General features: G+C 49.1%; 1 protein-coding gene across 1 annotated transcript in view; it reads right to left on the bottom strand.

The window, feature by feature from the left end:
• Positions 1 to 17,277: 17,277 nt before the first annotated feature.
• Positions 17,278 to 21,058, bottom strand: part of nkpd1 (NTPase, KAP family P-loop domain containing 1) — a 58,253-nt gene continuing 54,472 nt past the window's right edge. Inside the window, exon 4 of the mRNA XM_038785762.1 lies at positions 17,278 to 19,171. Within this exon, the coding sequence (XP_038641690.1) occupies positions 17,466 to 19,171 (1,706 nt within the window). The 3' untranslated portion in view covers positions 17,278 to 17,465. The remainder of the gene's footprint in view (positions 19,172 to 21,058) is intronic.

The following is a 21,058-nucleotide window of genomic DNA, read 5'->3' as shown; positions in this document are numbered from 1 at the left end:
AAATAAAGGCTTCCTACTGGCTGCTTGCCTTAAAGTAAGATTCCACCAATCATCCAAGTCCAAAAATAAAATAAAAGGAAAGTAAGGGAGTAAACAGGAAGGCTCCTTACATACCCCCCCCCCCCCCCCCCCCCCCAAAAGAATGAAACTTCAGGGCGTGACATGAGGGATGCAAGACATAAATCACAAACGCATCACGGTAGCATGGTAAGGGGCCTCACGGTAGCATGGTGGTTAGCATCAATGCTTCACAGCTCCAGGGTCCCAGGTTCGATTCCCGGCTGGGTCACTGTCTGTGTGGAGTCTGCACATCCTCCCCGTGTGTGCGTGGGTTTCCTCCGGGTGCTCCGGTTTCCTCCCACAGTCCAAAGATGTGCGGGTTAGGTGGATTGGCCATGCTAAATTGCCCGTAGTGTAAGGTTACTGGGGGGATTGTTGGGTTACAGGTTACGTGGGTTTAAGTAGGGTGATCATTGCTCGGCACAACATTGAGGGCCGAAGGGCCTGTTCTGTGCTGTACTGTTCTATTTTCATCCGAATGATTTTTTTTTCATAGAATTTACAGTACAGAAGGAGGCCATTCGGCCCATCGAGTCTGTACCCGCTCCTGGAAAGAGCACCCTACACAAGGTTAACACCTCCACCCTATCCCCATAACCCAGTAACCCCACTCAACACTAAGGGCAATTTTGGACACTAAGGGCAATTTATCATGGCCAATCCAACTAACCTGCACATCTTTGGACTGTGGGAGGAAACCGGAGCACCCGGAGGAAACCCACGCAGACACGGGGAGGATGTGTAGATTCCACACAGACAGATCTCCATTATCCAACTTCCCTTTCCAGTCGCTACATTTGTAACTAACCTGCCCTTAAACAAGTGTCACAATACATCCACAATCACCCTTTCCAGGAACGTGTACAATTTTAACATTGAACTATTTTGACAATAAATTCCCTCTATTCCTTCTACCAATCGCCTTAAATCTGTGTCCCCTGGTAATTGATCTCTCTGTTCGGGGAAACATATCTTCCCCTGTCTACCCTATCCAGGCCTCTCCTAATCGTGTACACCTCTTTTGAGGAAAATAAACCTAATCTTTCCTCGTGGCTGCAGTTTTCCAACCCTGACAACATTCTTGTAAATCTCCTCTTGCACTTTCTCTGGGGTAATTAATTGATAATAATCCTTATTGTCACAAGTAGGCTTACATTAACGCTGCAATGAAGTTACTGTGAAAAGCCCCTCGTCGCCACATTCCGGCGCCTGTTCGGGTACACAGAGGGTGAATTCAGAAAGATCAATTCACCTAACAAGCACGTCATTCAGGACTTGTGGGAGGAAACCGGAGCACCCGGAGGAAACCCACCCAGACACGGGGAGATCGGGCAGACTCTGCACAGACAGTGACCCAAGCCGGGACCTTGGCGCTGTGAAGCAATAGTGCTAACCGCGGTGCTACCGTGTCGCTCTTATGTCCTTCCTGCAAAGTGGTGACCAGAACTGTATACGAAACCCCAGCTGTGGCCTAACCAGCGGTTAACACAGTCCCATCATTACATCCGTGCATTTGCATTAAATACGTCATCCAACAAAGGAAAGCATTCCATGTGCTTTCTTTACTCATCTACCTATCAGGGCCCTGTGGACAAGTATTGCAAGATCTCTCATTTTCTCTCCCTCAATATCCGCCCATTTATTGAGTATTCCCTTGCTTAATTTGCCCTCCCAAATGTATAACCTCGCATGTCTGTGGATTGAATTCTATTTGCAACCTTTCAGCTCACTGAACCAAACTGTTGAATTCATTCTGGACTGCACAGTTATCCTCCTCACTGTCCATTTTGTTAAGCATGGTAGCCTTGTGGATAGCACAATTGCTTCACAGCTCCAGGGTCCCAGGTTCGATTCCAGCTTGGGTCAATGTCTGTGTGGAGTCTGCACATCCTCCCCGTGTGTGTGTGGGTTTCCTCCGGGTGCTCCGGTTTCCTCCCACGGTCCAAAGGTGTGCAGGTTAGGTAGCGTGGCCATGATAAATTGCCCTTCGTGTCCAAAATTGCCCTTAGTGTTGGGTTGGGTTATGGGGATAAGGTGGAGGTGTTGGCCTTGGGTAGGGTGCTCTTTCCAAGTTGGGTGGGGTTACTGGGTTATGGGGATAAGGTGGAGGTGTTGACCTTGGGTAGGGTGCTCTTTCCAATAGCCGGTGCAGACTCGATGGGCCAAATGGCCTCCTTCTGCAGTGTAAATTCTATGATGACACCATTATTTGATACCACAAACAGCAGGGAATCCAACACAACCCTGTGGATCACCTCCGGAAAATGTTTTTCAAAAACATTTGTCGATCATTCCCTCCTGACAGGGAATCATGTATTGGGTTCAACTACGAAATACGGTGCATCCAGTGCCCCAGACTTCGAAAGCCCTTCCTGCACCATCTCTCCAGTCTCGTATTCATCAGGTGTATTCTCGCATTTCTATACTCTCCAGCTTGGACCTGGACCTTGGACGAAATCCGGAGATTACTATCCGCTCGCTAATATTTTTGCGAACTCCCTAAACTCATCCTGCAGGACCTCGTTCCTTCTTCCACCTCTATCACTGTGTGGACCACGACCTCTGGCTGTGCACCCTCACCCTCCAAAATGCTCTGTGGCCATGCTCTTGCAACCAAAAGAGGAAAGAAAATCGCTGCCCGGCTGGCTCAATGTTTCCTGTTTTATTTCAAATCCGCCATGTTGAACTTTGTCTTTTAATTTATTGAGTTCACTCTCTGCCATGGAGGGGTTTCGTTCTGATTGGCTTTGTGTGTGAGTGCTGATGCTCAGTTCAGTCAGCATTGAAATAGTAATTGCGATATGGATACAAGAGCGAAACCTTCCCGCATTGACACTAATGGTATGAGTGGGGATTGCATCCATTGACTATTAAATCCTTTCTTGCACTTAATCATATTCCCATCCAATTCATGTATTTGTCAAGGTGCCCCTTAAATGTCACTATCGTCCCTGCTTCCACCACCTCCTCCGGCAGCGAGTTCCAGGCACCCACTTTTATACCCTCTGTATAAAAAAACTTCCATCGCACATCTCCTCTAAACTTTGTCCCTCGCACCTTAAACCTATGTCCCCTAGTAATTGACCTCTCTACCCTGGAAAATAGCCTCTGACTATCCACTCCGTTTATGCCCCTTATAATTTTGTAGACCTCTATCAGGTCTCCCCTCAACCTCTGTCGTTCCATTGAGAACAAACCAAGTTTATCCAACCTCTCCTCATAACTAACACCCTCCATACCAGGCAACATCCAGGTAAGCCTATTCTGAACCCTCTCCAAAGCCTCCACATCCTTCCGGTAGTGTGGCAACCAGAAGTGTGTGCAATATTCGCAAGTGTGACCGAACTAAGGTTCTGTATAGCTGAAGCATGGTCATAGGGATAGTGCAGGGTTAAGGGTGCTCTTTCAGAGGGCTGGTACAGACCTGATGGGCCGAATAGCCTCCTTCTGCACTGTCTAGATTCTATGGAGTGGCAATCAGGCAGGCTGCTTTGCCCTGGATGATGTCGAGCTTCTTGAGTGTTGTTGGAGCTGCATTCATCCAACCAAATGGAGAGTATTCCATTAAACTCCTGACTTGTCTGTGTGGAGTCTGTACGTCCTCCCCCTGTGTGCGTGGGTTTCCTCCGGGTGCTCCGGTTTCCTCCCACAGTCCAAAGATGTGCGGGTTAGGTGGATTGGCCATGCTAAATTACCCGTAGTGTCCTAATAAAAGTAAGGTTGCGGGGGGGGGGTTTGTTGGGTTACGGGTATAGGGTGGATACGTGGGTTTGAGTAGGGTGATCATGGCTCGGCACAACATTGAGGGCCGAAGGGCCTGTTCTGTGCTGTACTGTTCTATGTTCTATGTTGTGCCCTGTAGATTGTGGACAGTCTTTGGGAATTCAGGAAGTGAGTTACTCTCCATAGAATTTTCAGTATCTGGACCTGCTCTTGTAGCCATCTATTTATAGGGGTGGTGCAGCTCAGTTTATGGTCAGTGGGGGATTCAACGGTAATTGAATGTCAGGGTAAGATGTTTACATTCACTCTCACCGGAGATGGTCATTGCCCGACACTTGTGTGGCACGATTGTTACTTACACACTTGTCAGCCCGGATATTGTCCAGATCTTGCTGCATTTGAACATGGACTGATTCAGTATCTGAGGAGTTGTGAATGTGAACAAGGAGTAGGAGTAGGCCATTCAGCCCCTCGAGCCTGCTCTGCTTTAATAAGATCATGGCCGATCTAATAGTCACCTCAAATATGCACTAATTTACCAAGAATTACCCACCTCGGCCTTAAAAATGTTCAGAGACTATCTCTACCACCTCTTCAGGAAGAGGGTTCCAAAGGCTCACGACTCCTTATAGGGTCTTAGAGGTCTGCAGCACAGAAAAGGCCCTTTGGCCCATCTTGCCCATGCCAGCCATAGGACATCCACGTGTGTGTTCTAATCCCACCTTCCTGCACCCGCTCCATAACCTTGTAGCTTGCAGCACTTAATGTGCAGATCCAGGTACTTTTTCAAAGAGTTTAGGGTCTCTACCTCCACCACCAACTGGGGCAGCGAATTCCAGACTCTCACCACCCTCTGCGTAAAAACATTCTTCCTCCTGTCCCCTCTGCACTTATCTTGAATCTGAAAAGAACATATTTTATTTAAATGAATTGAGAGTACCCAATTATTTTTTTTTCAATTAAGGGGCAATTTAGCATGGCCAATCCACCTTACCCTGGGTTGTGGGCGTGAGACCCACGCAGACACGTGGAGAATGTGCAAACTCCACACGGACAGTGACCCAGGGTTGGGATGGAACCCGGGTCCTCAGCACCATAGGCAGCAGTGCTAACTACTGTGCCACCATGCCGCCCCATCCACCAAGGGAACTTGAAGGGGAACTTCCAGGTGGTGATGCCACCCACCTGCTGCCTTTGTCCTCTGGGTGGAAGAGGTTGCGAGTTTGGAAGATGCTTTCGAAGGAACCTTGGTGAGTGACTGCTGTACACCTTGTAGATGGTGCACACGGTGGTCAATGTGCGTCGGAGAGAGATGCCGCAAAAAGGCCCTGTTTGTGCTCAAATGACATTGTAGGAATGATGGGGTTTTTGGTCAACTTGAAATGACACATATTACCTTTAGACCGATGACCTATTTAAAGGAGAGTTTACAATGCACAGGTGGAAAGTTTGCGAAACACAAACAGAAACTTGAGTTGACATCTTTCACCACAATATTTGAAGAATGGATCTGTGGTTAGAAGAAAGACGTCATTTGACAGTTTGAAGTAGGACACAAATTTGACATGTCTCTGACACGGATCAGGAAAGTATAAGAATCATGCATCGAAGGAATTTGCTTCAGTGATGACTCAGGACCAGCCTGGCAGATGCAGGACCATGAGGGAAGGTTCAGAGAACAAAACAGACCTCCGAGAGGAATTTAGCCAATCATTTCAAATCTGCTTACGCGCTAAAGAGATGGCTTTTAAAGCAGACCAAGGCAGGCCAGCAGCACGGTTCATTTCCCGTACCAGCCTCCCCAAACAGGCGGCGGATTGTGGCGACTAGCGGCTTTTCACAGTAACTTCATTTGAAGCCTACTTGTGACAATAAGCCATTTTCATATTCATTTTTCAGCTGTGAGATTTCAGTCAAATCTGTGTAAGAGACCTGTCCCTGAGACTATTTTTGTCAATCCTTTCTGCATCTTCTCTAATGCCCTCACATCCTTCCGAAATACGCTGCCTGACCTGGATGCCATATTCCGTTCCGATTTAGGAGACTTCTGTCTTCCGTCTCGTAGCCAGCAGCAAAAAAAGGGCTCAATCTAGGCTTGTGAAAACCTGGCTTCCCAATTACTTCAAAAAAATGTTTTTATTGGTTTTCACCAAGTCTATGCTCTGTGTCTTTCTCCACCCCCCCCCCCCCTCTCCCCCCCCCCCCCCCCCCCCACCCCTGCACCCCTCTGCTCTACTGGTTGCTGGCTACAAACAGGTCTTGGGACAAGATGGTGAACAGCTCCCACATCCTGTGGAAGCCCTCCTCCTACCCACGGATGGCGAATTTTATCCTCCCCAGTTGGACGCATTCTGACAGGTTGGACAGCCAGCCTGCGGCATTGGATGGTGCCATTGATCTCCAGCCGAGCAGGATTCTTCGTCGGGCGATCAGCGACATAAAGGCTAGGGTGTTGGTCCCCTCTCAATAAAGAGTTCTGGCTGGTCTCATACCCCGAAGACCCCCACGTTCGTGCATGGCTCCACCCTCACCCCCACCACCTTGGGCATTGCCTCGAACAAGCCTGTCCAGAACCCTACCAGTCTGTGGCATGCCCGGAACATGTGGTTGTGGTTGGCTGGGCCACCCTGGCAACGTTCACATTTGTCCTCCACCACCGGGTAGAACCTGCTCATTTGGGTTCTGGTTAGATACGCTCTGTCCACCACGTTTAGCTATGTCAGGCTCAGCCCTGCATATGTGGAGGTGGAGTTCGCTCCGTGTAGTGCTTCGATCCAGAGTCCTCCCTATTTCTATAACCAGCTCCTCCCATTTCTCCCTCGAGGTGCCCAGGTGGGCTCGCATCTCTTCTCACGTGGTGAGTATGACTGACTGCGTAGTGGGGTGGGGGGGGGGGGGGGGGGGACTGAAACCCCGCACTAGAATAGTCATCTGGAACATCGGGGGACTTAATGGCACAGTGAAAAGATCCAGAGTCTTTGCCCATCTGAAAAGTCTGAAGGCCAACACAGTCTTCCTCCAAGAAACACAGCTGAGGGAGAAGGACCGACTGAGGGTCAGGAAGGGATGGATAGGACAGACATGTCAAGCATGGTACGGGACGAGGGCTGGGGGGTGGTAGCCATATTGTTCAATAAGAGGACGAACTTTACAGTGATGTAGATAGTGGCAGACCGAAGGGACGATATGTCATGGTCAGCGGTGTCCTGGAAGGTGCACCAGTGGTACTGTTAAATGTGTCCGCTCCCAACTGGGAAGACACAGACTTTATAAAAGACCATGGCAGAAATCCCCGACCTAGACTCCCACCAACTCTTCATGGAATTGGGGGGGGGGGGGTCTTCAACTGTCTACAGGAGCCACAGATGGACAAATCCAGCCCCCAATCAACGAACAATCAGCCTTGCAGAGACAGTCGATAAGGGAGGGTGTGGACCCGTGGACACACCCAAGGGAGAACGAGTTCTCCATCTTCTCCCCAGTCCAGAAAGTATAAAAGATTGTTATTATTATAGTCCTGCACCGACTTCTTCGTGGTGGGGTAATTGGATGCTTCCAGGGTGGGAGGGGCAGGATTCTCCACGATAGAAATCTCCGACCACGCTCCGCACTAGGTGGATGTGACGTTGGAGATGGGCCAGGCCCAGTGCCTCCCGTGGAGGCTGGACACAGCCCTCTTGGCCGACAAGGCTTCCTGCGAGAGAATGTCACAGGCCATCAATGGATATATAACCTACAACCAGAACGGGAAGGTCTCACCCTCCACATTCTGGGAGGCACTGAAGACAGCGTTAAGGGGGGAAATAATTGCACGGAGGTCGCTGAGGGACAGAAAGGAGAGGGCGGCTCGGCAACAACTAGTCCACTCCATATTGGAGGTGGATCAGTGATACTCCAGGGCCCCGACCGTGGGACTACTGGTGTAGACGATAAAGTTACAAATGGAATTTATTCTGCTTTCCACTGCGAAAGCAGTGCACCAGGTCCGCCAGACACGGACATAAGACCAGCCACCTGCTGGCTCACCAGCTGAGGAAGCAGGCAGCCATCAGGGAAATAGTGCAGGTAAAAGATAAGAATGATGGACTAGCCACCACCCCGGAGAAGATCAATGAGGCATCCGCAACCCACTATCGGGGACTGTGACCTCCGAACCCCAGGAGGAGGGCTTGAAGATGAAACAGTTCCTCGATGGATGAGACATACCAGTTGTGGGGGAGGACAGAAAACAGGGACTGGGAGCGTGGCAAGCACTGGGGGAAGTCATAGAGACCATATCGTCAAGAGGCACCCTGCCGTCCACGCTGGCACAGACTTCGATATCACTGATCCCAAAAATGGACAAAGATCCGAAGCAGTGCAGGTCGTACAGACTCATTTCATTCCTGAACACTGATGCCAAAGTCCTGGCGAGGACCCTGGTGAAGGGGCTGGAGTGATGAGTGCGAGAAGTGGGCGCTGAAGGTCAGAGGAGCTTTGTCAAGGGCAGGTAACTAACAGCGGACACCAGGTGCCTGCTGAGCGTGATCATGACCCCACCCAGGCAGGAGACACCAGAAGTGATCATCTCCCTCAACACAGAAAAGGCCTTGGACAAGGTCGAATGGAGGTACCTCACTGAGGTGCTAGAACGGTTAAGGTTTGGGCCAGGATTCATCGCATGTGTGAAGCTACTGTACAGTGTTCCCAAGGCGAACATATGAACGATCACCACCAGCTTTGGGTACGTTCAGCTACACTGAGGCATGAGGGTGCCCCTCATCCTCATTGCTATTTGCCCTGGCAATCAAACCACTGACCATCGCCCTCAGATTAGCGAAGGGGTGGAGAGGCATCCAGAGAGGAAGCACAGCGTATCGCTCTAGGTGGATGACCTGCTCTTCTCCACCTCGAACTCCCGAACCAACAGGGGAGGAATAACCGAGCAGCTGAGAGAGTTTGGAGATAAAACTTCAATGTGAGTAAAAGCGAAAAATTCACCGTGAACCCGCAGGGAGTGAGCCAGAGCTGGGAATATGTATTTCAAGCTGTCCCAAACCAGATTCCAATACCTGGGGATCCATATAGCCCACACTGGACATGGATCCACAAATAGAGCCTGTCGACCTCTTCACCAACTTAAGCAAATCAATCCTGGCTTTTGTGTGGAGAAAAACAATCCTACGATCTGAAAGAGCGTCCGACAATGAAGGAGAGGCAGAGAGGGGGGAGGTGGGGGGAGGAGGGGAGGTGGGGGGGGGGGGGAGGTGGGGGGAGGAGGGGAGGTGGGGGGGGGGGGGGAGGTGGGGGGGGGGGAGGTGGGGGGGGGGAGGGGGGGAGGTGGGGGGGGGAGGGGGGAGGTGGGTGGGGGGAGGGGGGGAGGTGGGGGGAGGGGGAGGTGGGGGGGTGGGTGGGGTGGGGGCGGGGGCCTAGCCTGCCTCCCGAACATCCAGCACTGCCACTGGGCAGCCAAAGCAGAGAGAGAGTACGAGGCTGGGTCAAGGGGCCGGCAGCAGAGTGGGAGAAAATTAAGGAAAGGCCCTGCACGGGGTCGTCACTCTGAGCACTGGCCACGACTGCACTCCCATTCACCCGAGCCAAATACTCTAAAGACCTGGTGGTAGTGGCCATGTTCAGAGCGCAGAAGTAACTAAGACGACACTATAGATTTGTAGCAATGTCCGCCATGGCCCCCGCCTTTAAGATCCACAAATTCACCCCGGTGAAATTGGACACCTCTTTCAAAAGCTGGAGACGGGACGAGGGGACACTGACAGTAGGGGACCTATATATAGACGGCATGATAGCAACCCTGGGGAACCTGCCACACAAGCTACCGCTCCCAAAAAGGAACAAGTTGCGATACAGGCAACTGATGAACCTCCTGCGCAAGGAGACATCAACATTCCCCCAACAACCAGGGCACTCCCTACTGGACATACTCCTAACTGCAGGCGAACTGTGGGATGGAAACAGTGCCGACACTTGTTTGACAAAGCAAGAGAAAAATGGGAGAAACTCTGCATGTGAATAGGGGGAGGATTCTGGATTGAGGCACTGCACAGGGCAAACCTCCCCTCCTCATGTGTAGAGCTGAGCCTAATGCAGCTGAAGGTGGTGCATTGGGCACACTTGACAAATGCACATGAGTGGGTTGTTACCAGAGGTGGAGGACAAATGTGAACGGTGCCAGGGAGGCCCGGCCAACCACACCCACATGTTCTGGCCTTGCCCCAGACTTATCGGCCACTGGTCAGCCTTTTTCGAGGCCAAGTCCAGAGTTATGGGGTGAGGGTGGAGCCGTGCCCAAAAGTGGCGGTCTTTGGAGTGTCAGAGCAGCCAGATCTCTTCACAAGGATGGGGGCAGATGCCATAAACTTTGCCTCCCTCGTCCCCCGTTGAAGAATCCTGCTCGACTGGAGGTCACAGCACCACCTGAGGTCTGACCTAGCCTATTCCTCAAATTGGAAAAAAATAAAATTGGCCATCAGAGGGTCGGAGGAGGGCTTCCACAGGACATGAAGCAATTTAGTAATTTACCAATCTGGGGACCAATTCGTAACAATAAGAGAAAGGGGGAGGGGGCGGGACTGAAAATGACAAAGTAGGAGAAAGAGTGGGGGGGGGGATTGGGGGGGGGAGCAGGTGAGGTGGGGGGGGGGGGGGGAAGGGTTCTAAGTAGGAGGTGAGGACACAATCCAGAACACAGGTTGAATAGTGTAGGTAAGGTGGGGCAAAAGTACTCGGAGGAGGGGAGGACAACCCAGGAAGGATTCCCAAAACAGCAGCAGGAAGCCTATGCCTGGAGGACCACAATGTTAATAAGAGGGGTTGAAGGGGATGGGGGGGGGTGAGGGGGGGTAGGTTGTGCGAGGGGTAGTCTCTGTTACGACGGGGGTTTATGCCTGCATCAGTGTTTTGTTCTGTCTTGTTGTTTTGCAATATTATGTCTTATATAAAACGAAAATCCGAATAAAAATTTATTTAAAAAAATGATTCCGATTGGGGTCATCTCAGTGTTTTGTATCGAATTATCAGAACTTCTTTAAGTAGAATAAACAGGTTTCTGTTCAATAGAATTATGGAATAGTTGAACTCAAGCACAGTAGAGTTAAACACACAGACGCTCACAGATGTGGGGGTGGTGCAATGGTTGGCACTGCTGCCTCACGGCGCCAGGGACTCGGGTTCAATTCTGACCTTGAGTAACTAACTGTCTGTGTGGAGTTTGTATGTTCTCCCTCTCTCTGCCTGGGTTTACTCCAGGTGCTTGGGTGTCCTCGCAAAAATGTGCAAGTTAGGTGGATTGGCAATGTAAAGATTGCCCCTTTGTGTCCAAAGATATGCAGGTTAGGTGGGATTATGGGTCAGGGATGTGGGCCGAGAGAGGGTGCTTGTTACAGAGTTAAGAGGCTGAACCAGATAATGTTTTAAAGTTTTAGTGCAGTGCGGAAAAAACAATTCATTCCACGAGTGATAATATAAGAAAGAGGGCTTGGTTATTTTATAAACAAACTTTATCAGAACAAAAGAAAACAAAACAGTTTTAATCCTTTACTTCATTTCGAACACTAACAGATTACATACAGTTTCTTAACTTTAACGCATTAGTTCCCATGAAACAACATGTCCAATAAATATACAGCTCTTATTCCACATACAGTGATGGTAAAGATGATACTTGTATTTACGAAACAATTCTCTGCTGTAATTCCTTTGGAACCCTTTTCGAAAATCTGTATCTGGAGCAGTTTTCTCCATGACCTCTCTGGTTGACCTCCACAGCCTTCTGCCATAACTGTTCAAAAAGAATATTTCTCTCTCTCTCTCCGAGCTCCACCCACCCTCTTAAACAAAGGTTCTCCTTGGAGGTGGCCAGACTTGAACCCATCATCGTTATCTTGGCTGATGCCCACTCTCATTCATGTAAAAGAACAGAGCTATGCCATTCACATGCAACTAACTTTCCATTGATGGAAAAATAGGTCATCAGGCTCAGTGATGGGCTGGTTGCAGGCAGGTTGTCCGAATGACAATGGATCTTGAGTGGATCATCCTGGTTGAACCTGTGTATTCCCACTAACGAGGTTAAGTCTGACTGGGACAAAGTAACTCAGGCTATGGGCACATCTCTCCAACTCTGCTGCAAGCAGCCTTTTCCTTCAGTTTGTTTAACCCCTAAATTGCCTGCTGCTCCATTTCTGGACCCAAGTTCTTAATACCTCCCTATCATGACATGATCCTTCAGAGGGCCAAATGGCCTCCTTTTTTGTCGGGATGCTATGGATTCTAATGTGATTGAAGTAGAACATTTACCTGCAATAACCTGTCACAGTGGCAAACTCGTTCAGATTGCAACGGTACAGTATGAGCCCTTGGAAGCCCCCAGAAAATGAAGGGAATTCAAGCTCTGGTGGGCAGAACAGTGTACCTTGAATTGTACATTAATGTATGGCCTATTATGTCACGCCCTTTACAATCTTTGATAGTGGGGGGTGTGGAGGAAGTCAGGCTTTGACATGCCAAACTGTCCTTTAGTGTCCAAAGATGTGCAGGTTAAGGTGGATTGGCTATGATCAATGCACGGAGTTATGGGGATAGGAAGGGGGAATTAACCTGGTCAGGGTGCTCTTTCGGAGGGTCAGTGCCAACTCAATGGGCTGAATGGCCTCCTCCTGCACTGTAGGGATTCTATGGATTCTCTGCACCTTGGATGGTTGGAGATGAAGTTGCCTTTACAATAATAGGGAAGGCGGTGGCATAGTGGTATTGTCACGGGACTAGCAAACCAGAGACCCAGAATAATCATCTTGGGATCCAGGTTCAAATCCCACCACTGCAGATGGTGAAATTTGAATTGAAGCATTCTAGGTAAAGGAAACTGTGGCGACATGTATGACCGACTGGTAGAAGGAGCCAACACCATACTGGACGCAACAAGAATGAAATGCGAGGAGGGCCTGGGGATTCAAATAGGGTGACCCATCTGGAGCAAAGCACTGCATTGGTCAACTCCACCGCCACATGCGCAAGGCTCAGCCTGACGCAGCTAAAAGTGGTACATAGAGCCCACTTAACAAGAACCCGTGTGAGTAGGTTCTTTCCGGAGGTGGAGGATAGATGTGAACGGTGCCAAGGAGGCCCAGCCAACCACGCCCACATGTTCTGGTCTTGTCCCAGAGTTGTGGCGTACTGGACAGCCTTCTTCGAGGCTATGTCCAACGTGGTGGGGGTGAGGGTGGAGCCATGCCCGATAGTGGTGGTCTTCAGGGTTTCAGACCAGCGTGATCTATTCCTGGGGAGGAGGGCGGACGCCCTTGCCTGTGCCTCCCTGATCGCCCGCCGTAGAATCGTGTTTGGCTGGCGGTCAGCAGCACCGCCCAGAGCTGCAGACTGGCTGTCCGACCTCTCGGAATCTCTCCAAATGGAGAAAATCAAATTCGCCGTCCGAGGGTCAGACAACGGCTTCCACGGAACGTGGGAGCCATTCACGCGACTGTTCTGCGACCTGTTTGTAGGCAACAAACAAGCAGAAGAATAGCCAGGTAGCCATGAACCAGGGGAAAGTAGCCAAAGCATGAGAGGGAGAGATAGACCGGGAGAGGGGTGGGGGGGGGGGGGGGGGACAGCTAAGTCTATGAGGAAGGAAAGGCGAACCTTGGGGGGGGGGGGAGCGGAGGAGGGGGGAAGAGGGAAGAGTCAGGGAACAACAGGGGAGAGCCAGGGAGGTGGGTGGGAGGGAGGAGGGGGAGGGGGGGAGGGGAGAGGGGAGGGACGAGGAGGAGGGGGAGGGAAACGTTAACAAACTTGGCATCCACAGGAACAGAGAAAAAGGAGAATACAGGCGGAAGACAGGAGGGCCGGCTGAAGGGGAAGTGAGCGTGAGACGACAATGGCAGCGAATTCCGTCCGGGAGAAGCGAGGGACAACACCAGCACCAGACCCATTCGAGTATTGCCCTCCGGAATTGTCTCTCCGCCACCCAAATGTATATCTAACCCCCCCCCAGTCTTCGCACCGCCCCCCCCGCCTACAAACAGATGCCTACTTACGTGTGTAAATAATTAATTTTGTATTTCTCTCGTGTTACCTTTTTTTCTTTTTTTTTCTTTCCCTTTGTGATTTGTGTGTGTGTGCCCTTCTCTTCTTCTATATCATATCCTATACACATAACGGTAAATATACTTTGTTCAAAAACCCAATAAAAAAGACTTATAAAAATAAATTGAATTCAATAAATATCTGGAATTACAGTCTAATGTTGACCATTGTCGTTAAAAACCCATCTGGTTCACTCATGCCCTTAAGGGAAGGAAATCTGCCATCCTTACCCGGTCTGGCCTACTTGTGATTCCAGACCCACAGCAATGTGATTGACTCCTAACTGCCCCTCAAGGGCAATTCAGGATGGGCAATAAATGCTGGCAAGCCTGCGACGCCCACATCAACAAATTTACAAAAGTTAGGGCGGCACAGTGGTTAGCACTGCGGCCTCACCAGGCACCAGGTTCAATTCCAGCTTTGGATGACTGTGTGGAGCCTGCGCATTCTCCTCGTGTCTGCATGGGTTTCCTCCGGGTGCTCCGGTTTCCTCCCACAGTCCAAAGATGCGCAGGACAGGTGGATTGGTCATGCTAAAATTGCCGAGGAACGGGCATTGGTATGGTGCTCTTTCAGAGGGTTGGTGTAGGCTTGACAGGCCGAGTGGCCTCTTTCTGAACTGTCGATGTCTGGGAAGGCAGACAGGGCCTCAATTTAACGCCTCACCACAATGAAATTAAATGAAATGAAAAGCGCTTATTGTCACGAGTAGGTTTCAATGAAGTTACTGTGAAAAGCCCCTAGTCGCCACATTCCGGCGCCTGTCCGGGGAGGCTGGTACGGGAATGACAGGCACTTTCAACAGTGCAACATTCTCTCAGACTGTACTGGAGTTGTTAGTCTCAATTTCCCCTGCCAATTCTCTGGAGTGACATTTGAACCCAGAGCCTTCTGGCCCAAAGGCAAATGTAAGACATGGCGAACATCAGTACTCTAATTCATTAGTTAGTGTAACTTGGCAGTAATCTGCGATTGAAATAGGAACAAGAGTGGGCCATTCTACCCCTTGAGCCTGTCCCACCATTTAATGAGATCATGGTTGATCTGTGACCCAACTCCATATACCTGCCTTTGGCCCAAATCCCTTAATATCTTTGCTTAACAAAAATCTATCTCTCTCAGATTTAAAATCAACTGATCTAGCTTCAGCTGCTGTTTATGGGAGAGAGTTCAAACCTCTACCACCCTTTGAGTGAAGAAGTTCTTCCCAACATCTCTCCTGAACGGCCTAACCCTAATTTCTAGACTCTGCATCTGAGTTTTAGAATTTCTAACCAATGGAAATAGTTTCTAGATAGATAGAACATTAGATAGAACATTATAGCACAGAACAGGCCCTTCGGCCCTCGATGTTGTGCCGAGCAATGATCACCCTACTCAAACCCACGTATCCACCCTATACCCGTAACCCAACAACCCCCTCCTTAACCTTACTTTTTAGGACACTACGGGCAATTTATCACGGCCAATCCACCTAACCCGCACATCTTTGGACTGTGGGAGGAAACCGGAGCACCCGGAGGAAACCCACGCACACACGGGGAGGACGTGCAGACTCCGCACAGACAGTGACCCAAGCCGGAATCGAACCTGGGACCCTGGAGCTGTGAAGCATTTATGCTAACCACCATGCTACCGTGCTGCCCCCATGCTACCATGCTGCTTTCTCTTGATCTATCCTGTCTTTCCCTGTAAATGGAAACATACATCAACATACATAGAAAATAGAAGCAGGAGGAGGCCATTCGGCCCTTCGAGCCTGCTCCGCCATTCATTATGATCATGGCTGACCCCTGATCCTGCCTTCCACCCTGATCCCTTGATCTCTTTAGCCCCAAGAGATTTCACAGATTCACCATTCTCTGGGTGAAGACATTTCTCCTCACCTCAGTCCTAAAAGGTTCACCCCTTATCCTCGACCCCTAGTCCTGGACTCCCCCACCAACGGGAACATTCTTTCTGAATCTACCCTGTCTGCCCTGGGCAAGATTCTCCGTTTGGGGGACTCTGTTGTCCTGCCGGAGGAGAATTGCTTCCAATTTACATTCCGCATGGGAGCATAAATCAGGAAGCAATTCAGTATTCTTCGGCTTGCAAATTTATGCATGGCGAGGATGGGGGGGGGGGGGGGATTTTCGACGGAGTCCCGCTATCGGGCCACTATTTTGAGCGGGCAGACCCGAAAGCGGAGTCCTGCAGCCAGCACCCCCTCTCCGCACAGCAAAGCACCATCCCCCCACATGGAAGAACAGCCCCCACCCCTGAATTTTCTGGGTGCCCCCCCTTCCCCTAAGTACGGGGGTGACCCAACCCCCCCCCCTTCCCCAGCACCCTAACTGGGGAAACCTCCCCCCAGGGACCCAATAAAGGAACCCCCCACAGATTCCCCAGAAAAAATGGCCCATGTCTGGAAGCTTGGGAATAATCTGGACAGAGGTGGTGACAGAGATTACTGCTGTCACACTTACCTGGGAGCACCATGTGCCCATTCCTGGAAAGAGAACAGCTGTGACCTGTGTTTGAACCCCTCAGATCCTGTAGCTGCAAACCATTCATTCATTTTCAGGAGTGGGCTATGATTGACAGCTTCCACATCTCCCTTCAGGGTTGAGTGACTCCGAGTGATGAAACCCCAATGTTTGCAAACATCAACCACATCAAAGACAGGTAAGTGCATTCCAATCACAAAGTGCATTCCAATAACGAAGTGCATTCCAATCACTCAAGCCCGAGGAGTTTCGGGTTACTGGGAAGGAGAATTCACCCCCAAGTCCTGAAGTCTTCAGTCAGATCACTCCTTTACTATCTAAATTCAAGCAAAATATACCTAATTTGAGTACTCTCTCCTCGTAACCCAATCCTGTAATCCAGGTATCATTTTTGTAAACCTATGTTGCACTCCCTCCAAGGCCATAATACCCTTCCTAAGGTATGGTGCCAGAACTGCTCACCCCAAATGGAGGTCAAACCAGAGTTTTGTATAGCTGCAGCATAACCTCTGTGTCTTTCATTTCAGTCCTCTAGATCTAAAGGCCTTTTTGATTTTTTTCTGCACTCGTTACTGGGATTTTAAAGATCTTTGCATCCGAAACCTGCACGTTTCCTTGGACATCCACTGTACCTCGCCTCTTTCTATTTAGAAAGTAATGTATCCTTTTTTTCCCGTCCAAAACGGATATCTAAAATGGATGACCAAAATAGATAACCAAAATGGATGACCAAAATGGATAACCAAAATGGATGACCAAAATAGATGACCAAAATGGATAACCAAAATGGATGACCAAAATAGATGACCAAAATGGATGACCAAAATGGATGACCAAAAGGGATTACCAAACCTGCACAAATTAAATTCCCCAACTTAAGTTGGAGGTTATTCATTTATGTACTTAATATAGCAAAGTGCATAACTTTGTTGATGATGCTATAATTTAGGCCACCTCCATCTGTTCAATTCACAGGAAAGTGTGTTTTGTCTGTCTCACATCTGTTGTTATTCTTGTGCGTTTGGATTAATATGGCTCAACAGTTAGGCTGGTTTCCTTGAGGAATCATTGACCTGTGGAGAAGTAAGAATTTCTTCCGTATTAACTAACTTCTCAATTCAAACTGGCAGCATCGTCGGAAGGCGAGCTTGTTTTTCTTCCTAATAACCTGCTTCCAAGAAGTAGCTCCATTTTCCTCTTTAAGGAATAATCTAGATTAATTGTATATGGCAGGATAACTTTTGCATCTTTAACGGTGAACTTGTAACTGATTGATAGAAACTTTTGAAAGATTTCAGGATCTCCATCCAGTGTCAATAGCTTTTCGATGCTGGATTGAATTAATATCAAATTATCCGAGGAGTTTTCATAAATGGTCCACAATAGCATCTCGTCATGAATATACTTCTCTGTGCCGAACTCACTCATTTGCTCTGCATCTTCCAAACATTGCCAGACCCAACTGAGGCGACATGGCCAGCAGCTGGCCAGGATAACCCATGCAGCAATTCTCTGTGGGGTGAAGGAACTTATTGAAATATTTCTTTCCAACATGAGTGTCACCATTATTGGAATTATGTTCACTATCCTTCTCATTTGCAGGAAGTTCTCCTCAATGTACTCTTGGAGGTCGCCATCTCTGTCCATTAAGCATTGATAGGCCTGCCGGATATAGTGACCTGTGTTCATTTTCCCAATTTTTAGCTTGGAAGGTCCGTCATGTCCACTGGAAACGTTAATCAGCGGCACGATTTCCAAAAGTTTTCCCCGACACATTTTGGCTTCAAGTGGTTCAGGCTGCAGTGGGGTGTCATCCATCAGGGCATCTTTACCTTCCACTACTTCCTGAATAAAGTTGAGTTTGGTCTGGGCATCCATTTTTGGCACCGAAAATGGTAGTGTCACGATTCTGTTAAGGAACTCGTAGCCATTGTCCGCCATACCTTTCAGCACATTAGATTTCTCCACGCAGGTCGCTATAATGCTCGGATCAACAGCCAATATTGAAATAAAGGGGGCATCTGGATCTGAAAGGAGGATGTTCATGGCGTCTAAAACTCCGACAACTTTATCTGGAGTGCACCTGTCCAGGCTCATGATTTCCAGGACAATTCGCACCTTCCTCCGTTCAAATATCTCCACGTAGTGGATGAAGTTTGTCAGAACTTTAACTTCCTGTTTTATGTCATTCATGAACCCCAGCTGAGAGCTGAAGTCCGATTTGTTCATGAGGCTTTCCATTTTGGCCTTCTGGCTGACGAAAATATTTTTGCCCACCATGAAGGAGTTCTTCATTGTGAGGAGAGCAGAGCATCCAATTAACCCAAAGCCAACACCTTCAAGGGCCATGACGTAATCGTTCCCCATTTTGCCGACAGAAAAGCCATACTTTGCCGTGACAAGTATTAGTGCCAGAGCGAGCAACAGGAGGAAACTGAAAATGAGCCAAACAGGAATTCGGAGGATTCTTTTCGACACCCATTCGCAGTTGGATTCGTTCTTTTGCACAGTGGACTGGTGGCCAAGGGCCCGAACAATGCTGGTTGGAATGCATCCAAAATGATCTTTAATGTTATCGCATAGTGTTGTTATGAGGCCCGCCCAAAGCTTTTCACTTCCTGCGAACTCCCAGGCGCTGAACTGGACGAATATGAACCGGACGTTTTTCCGCCTTTTGTGCTTTTCCGTCATTTGAGGCTGGAGGAAGACTAAATGCAACAAAAGGTGCACAAAGCCGAGGCCAGTGGGCGACCGAGTTTTCTCCCGGGTCTTCGCCAATTCCTTCTTCTCTCTGCTCTGCACTTCTCGAATCATTTGTTCTGCAAAAGAATGACATTGTCAGTGCACGCATTTACTTTCAGAATACAAATGCACCTCTTTATACATAGAATTTACAGTGCAGAAGGAGGCCATTCAGCCCATCGAGTCTGCACCGGCTCTTGGAAAGAGCATCCTACCCAAGGTCAACGCCTCCACCCTATCCCCATAACCCAGTAACCCCACCCAACACTAAGGGCAATTTTGGACACTAAGGGCAATTTAGCGTGGCCAATCCACCTAACCTGCACATCTTTGGACTGTGGGAGGAAACCGGAGTACCCGGAGGAAACCCACGCACACACGGGGAGGATTTGCAGACTCCGCACAGACAGTGACCCAAGCCGGAATCGAACCTGGGACCCTGGAGCTGTGAAGCGATTGTGCTATCCACAATGCTACCGTGCTGAGGGTGAGCCCGAGTGAGTACATTTGGAAATTGGGAGCAGAGTTGGAATTTAGTAGCGATAGGAAAGTGATGCTCTTTTGATTTTAGCTTTCTAACTTTATCCCTCCCCCCCTCCACTTTCAGAAAGTGCTGCCGGCGGTGAGGGGTATTTGGTGAATATTTCAGCTTCTGTGAGGCAGCAGTGGGGGGGGGGACAAAAGGACAACCGTGAAGCCACAAGAAGCGAGGAAGTCGTTGGCTGGTAAGGGCTCAGTGTAAGGGACAGTGTGTGAAGAACTTGTGACTGGAATAAGGGAAAGTGAGGACCAAGCAAGGATAATTCTGGAAATTACAGGCCGGTGAGCCTTACATCAGTGGTGGGGAAATTATTGGAGAGGATTCTTCAAGACAGGATTTACTCCCGTTTGGAAACAAGTGGATGGATCAGCGAGAGGCAACACGGTTTTGTGAAGGGGAGGTCGTGTCTCACTAACTTGATAGAGTTTTTCAAGGAGGTCACAAAGATGATTGATGCAGGTAGGGCAGTGGATGTTGTCTATATGGACTTCAGTAAGGCCTTTGACAAGGTCCCTTATGTCAGCCTGGTCCAAAAGTTGAAGTCACACGGGATCAGAGGTGAGCTGGCAAGGTGGATACAGAACTGGCTCATAGAAGACAGAGGGTAGCAATGGAAGGGTGCTTTTCTGATTGGAGGGCTATGACTAGTGGTGTTCCGCAGGGATCAGTGCTGGTACCTTTGCTGTTCGTAGTATCTATAAATGATTTGGAGGAAAATGTAACTGGTCTGATTAGTAAGTTTGCGGATGACACAATGGCTGGTGGAATTATGGATAACGATGAGGACTTTCAGAGGATACAGCATGGTATAGATCGGTTGGAGACATGGGCAGAGAAATGGCAGATGGCTTTTAATCCTGACCAATGTGAGGTTATGCATTTTGGAAGGTTTATTACAGGTGGGAAATAGACAGTAAGTGGAAGAACCCTTAAGTGTATTGACATTGGGATCTGGGTGAACAGGTACACAAGTCCCAGAAAGTGGCAAAAGCAGGTGGAGAAGGTAGTCGAGAAGGCAGACCTTCATCGGCCAGGGCATTGAGTATAAAAATTGGCAAGTCATGTTGCAGCTGTATAGATCCTTAGTTAGGCCACACTTGGAACATCGTGTTCAATTCTGGTCACCACACGACCAGAAGGATGTGGAGGCTTTGGAAAGGGTGCAGAAGAGTTTACCAGGATTATCCTGGTATGGAGGGCATTAGCTATGAGGACAGGTTGGATAAACTCAGGTTGTTCTCACTGGAATGACCAAAATTGAGGGGCGATCTGATAGACGTCTACAAAATGATGAGGGGCATGGACAGAGTGGATAGTCAGAAGTTTTTTCCCAGGGTGGAAGAGTCAATTACCAGTGGACATAGGTTTAAGGTGCGAGGGACAAAGTTTAGAGGAGGTGTGTGAGGGAAGTTTTTTACACAGA

Source organism: Scyliorhinus canicula, chromosome 27 (genome assembly GCF_902713615.1).
Source record: "Scyliorhinus canicula chromosome 27, sScyCan1.1, whole genome shotgun sequence".
Taxonomy (NCBI): Eukaryota; Metazoa; Chordata; class Chondrichthyes; order Carcharhiniformes; family Scyliorhinidae; genus Scyliorhinus; species Scyliorhinus canicula.
This window is presented reverse-complemented; position numbering and strand designations above follow the sequence as displayed.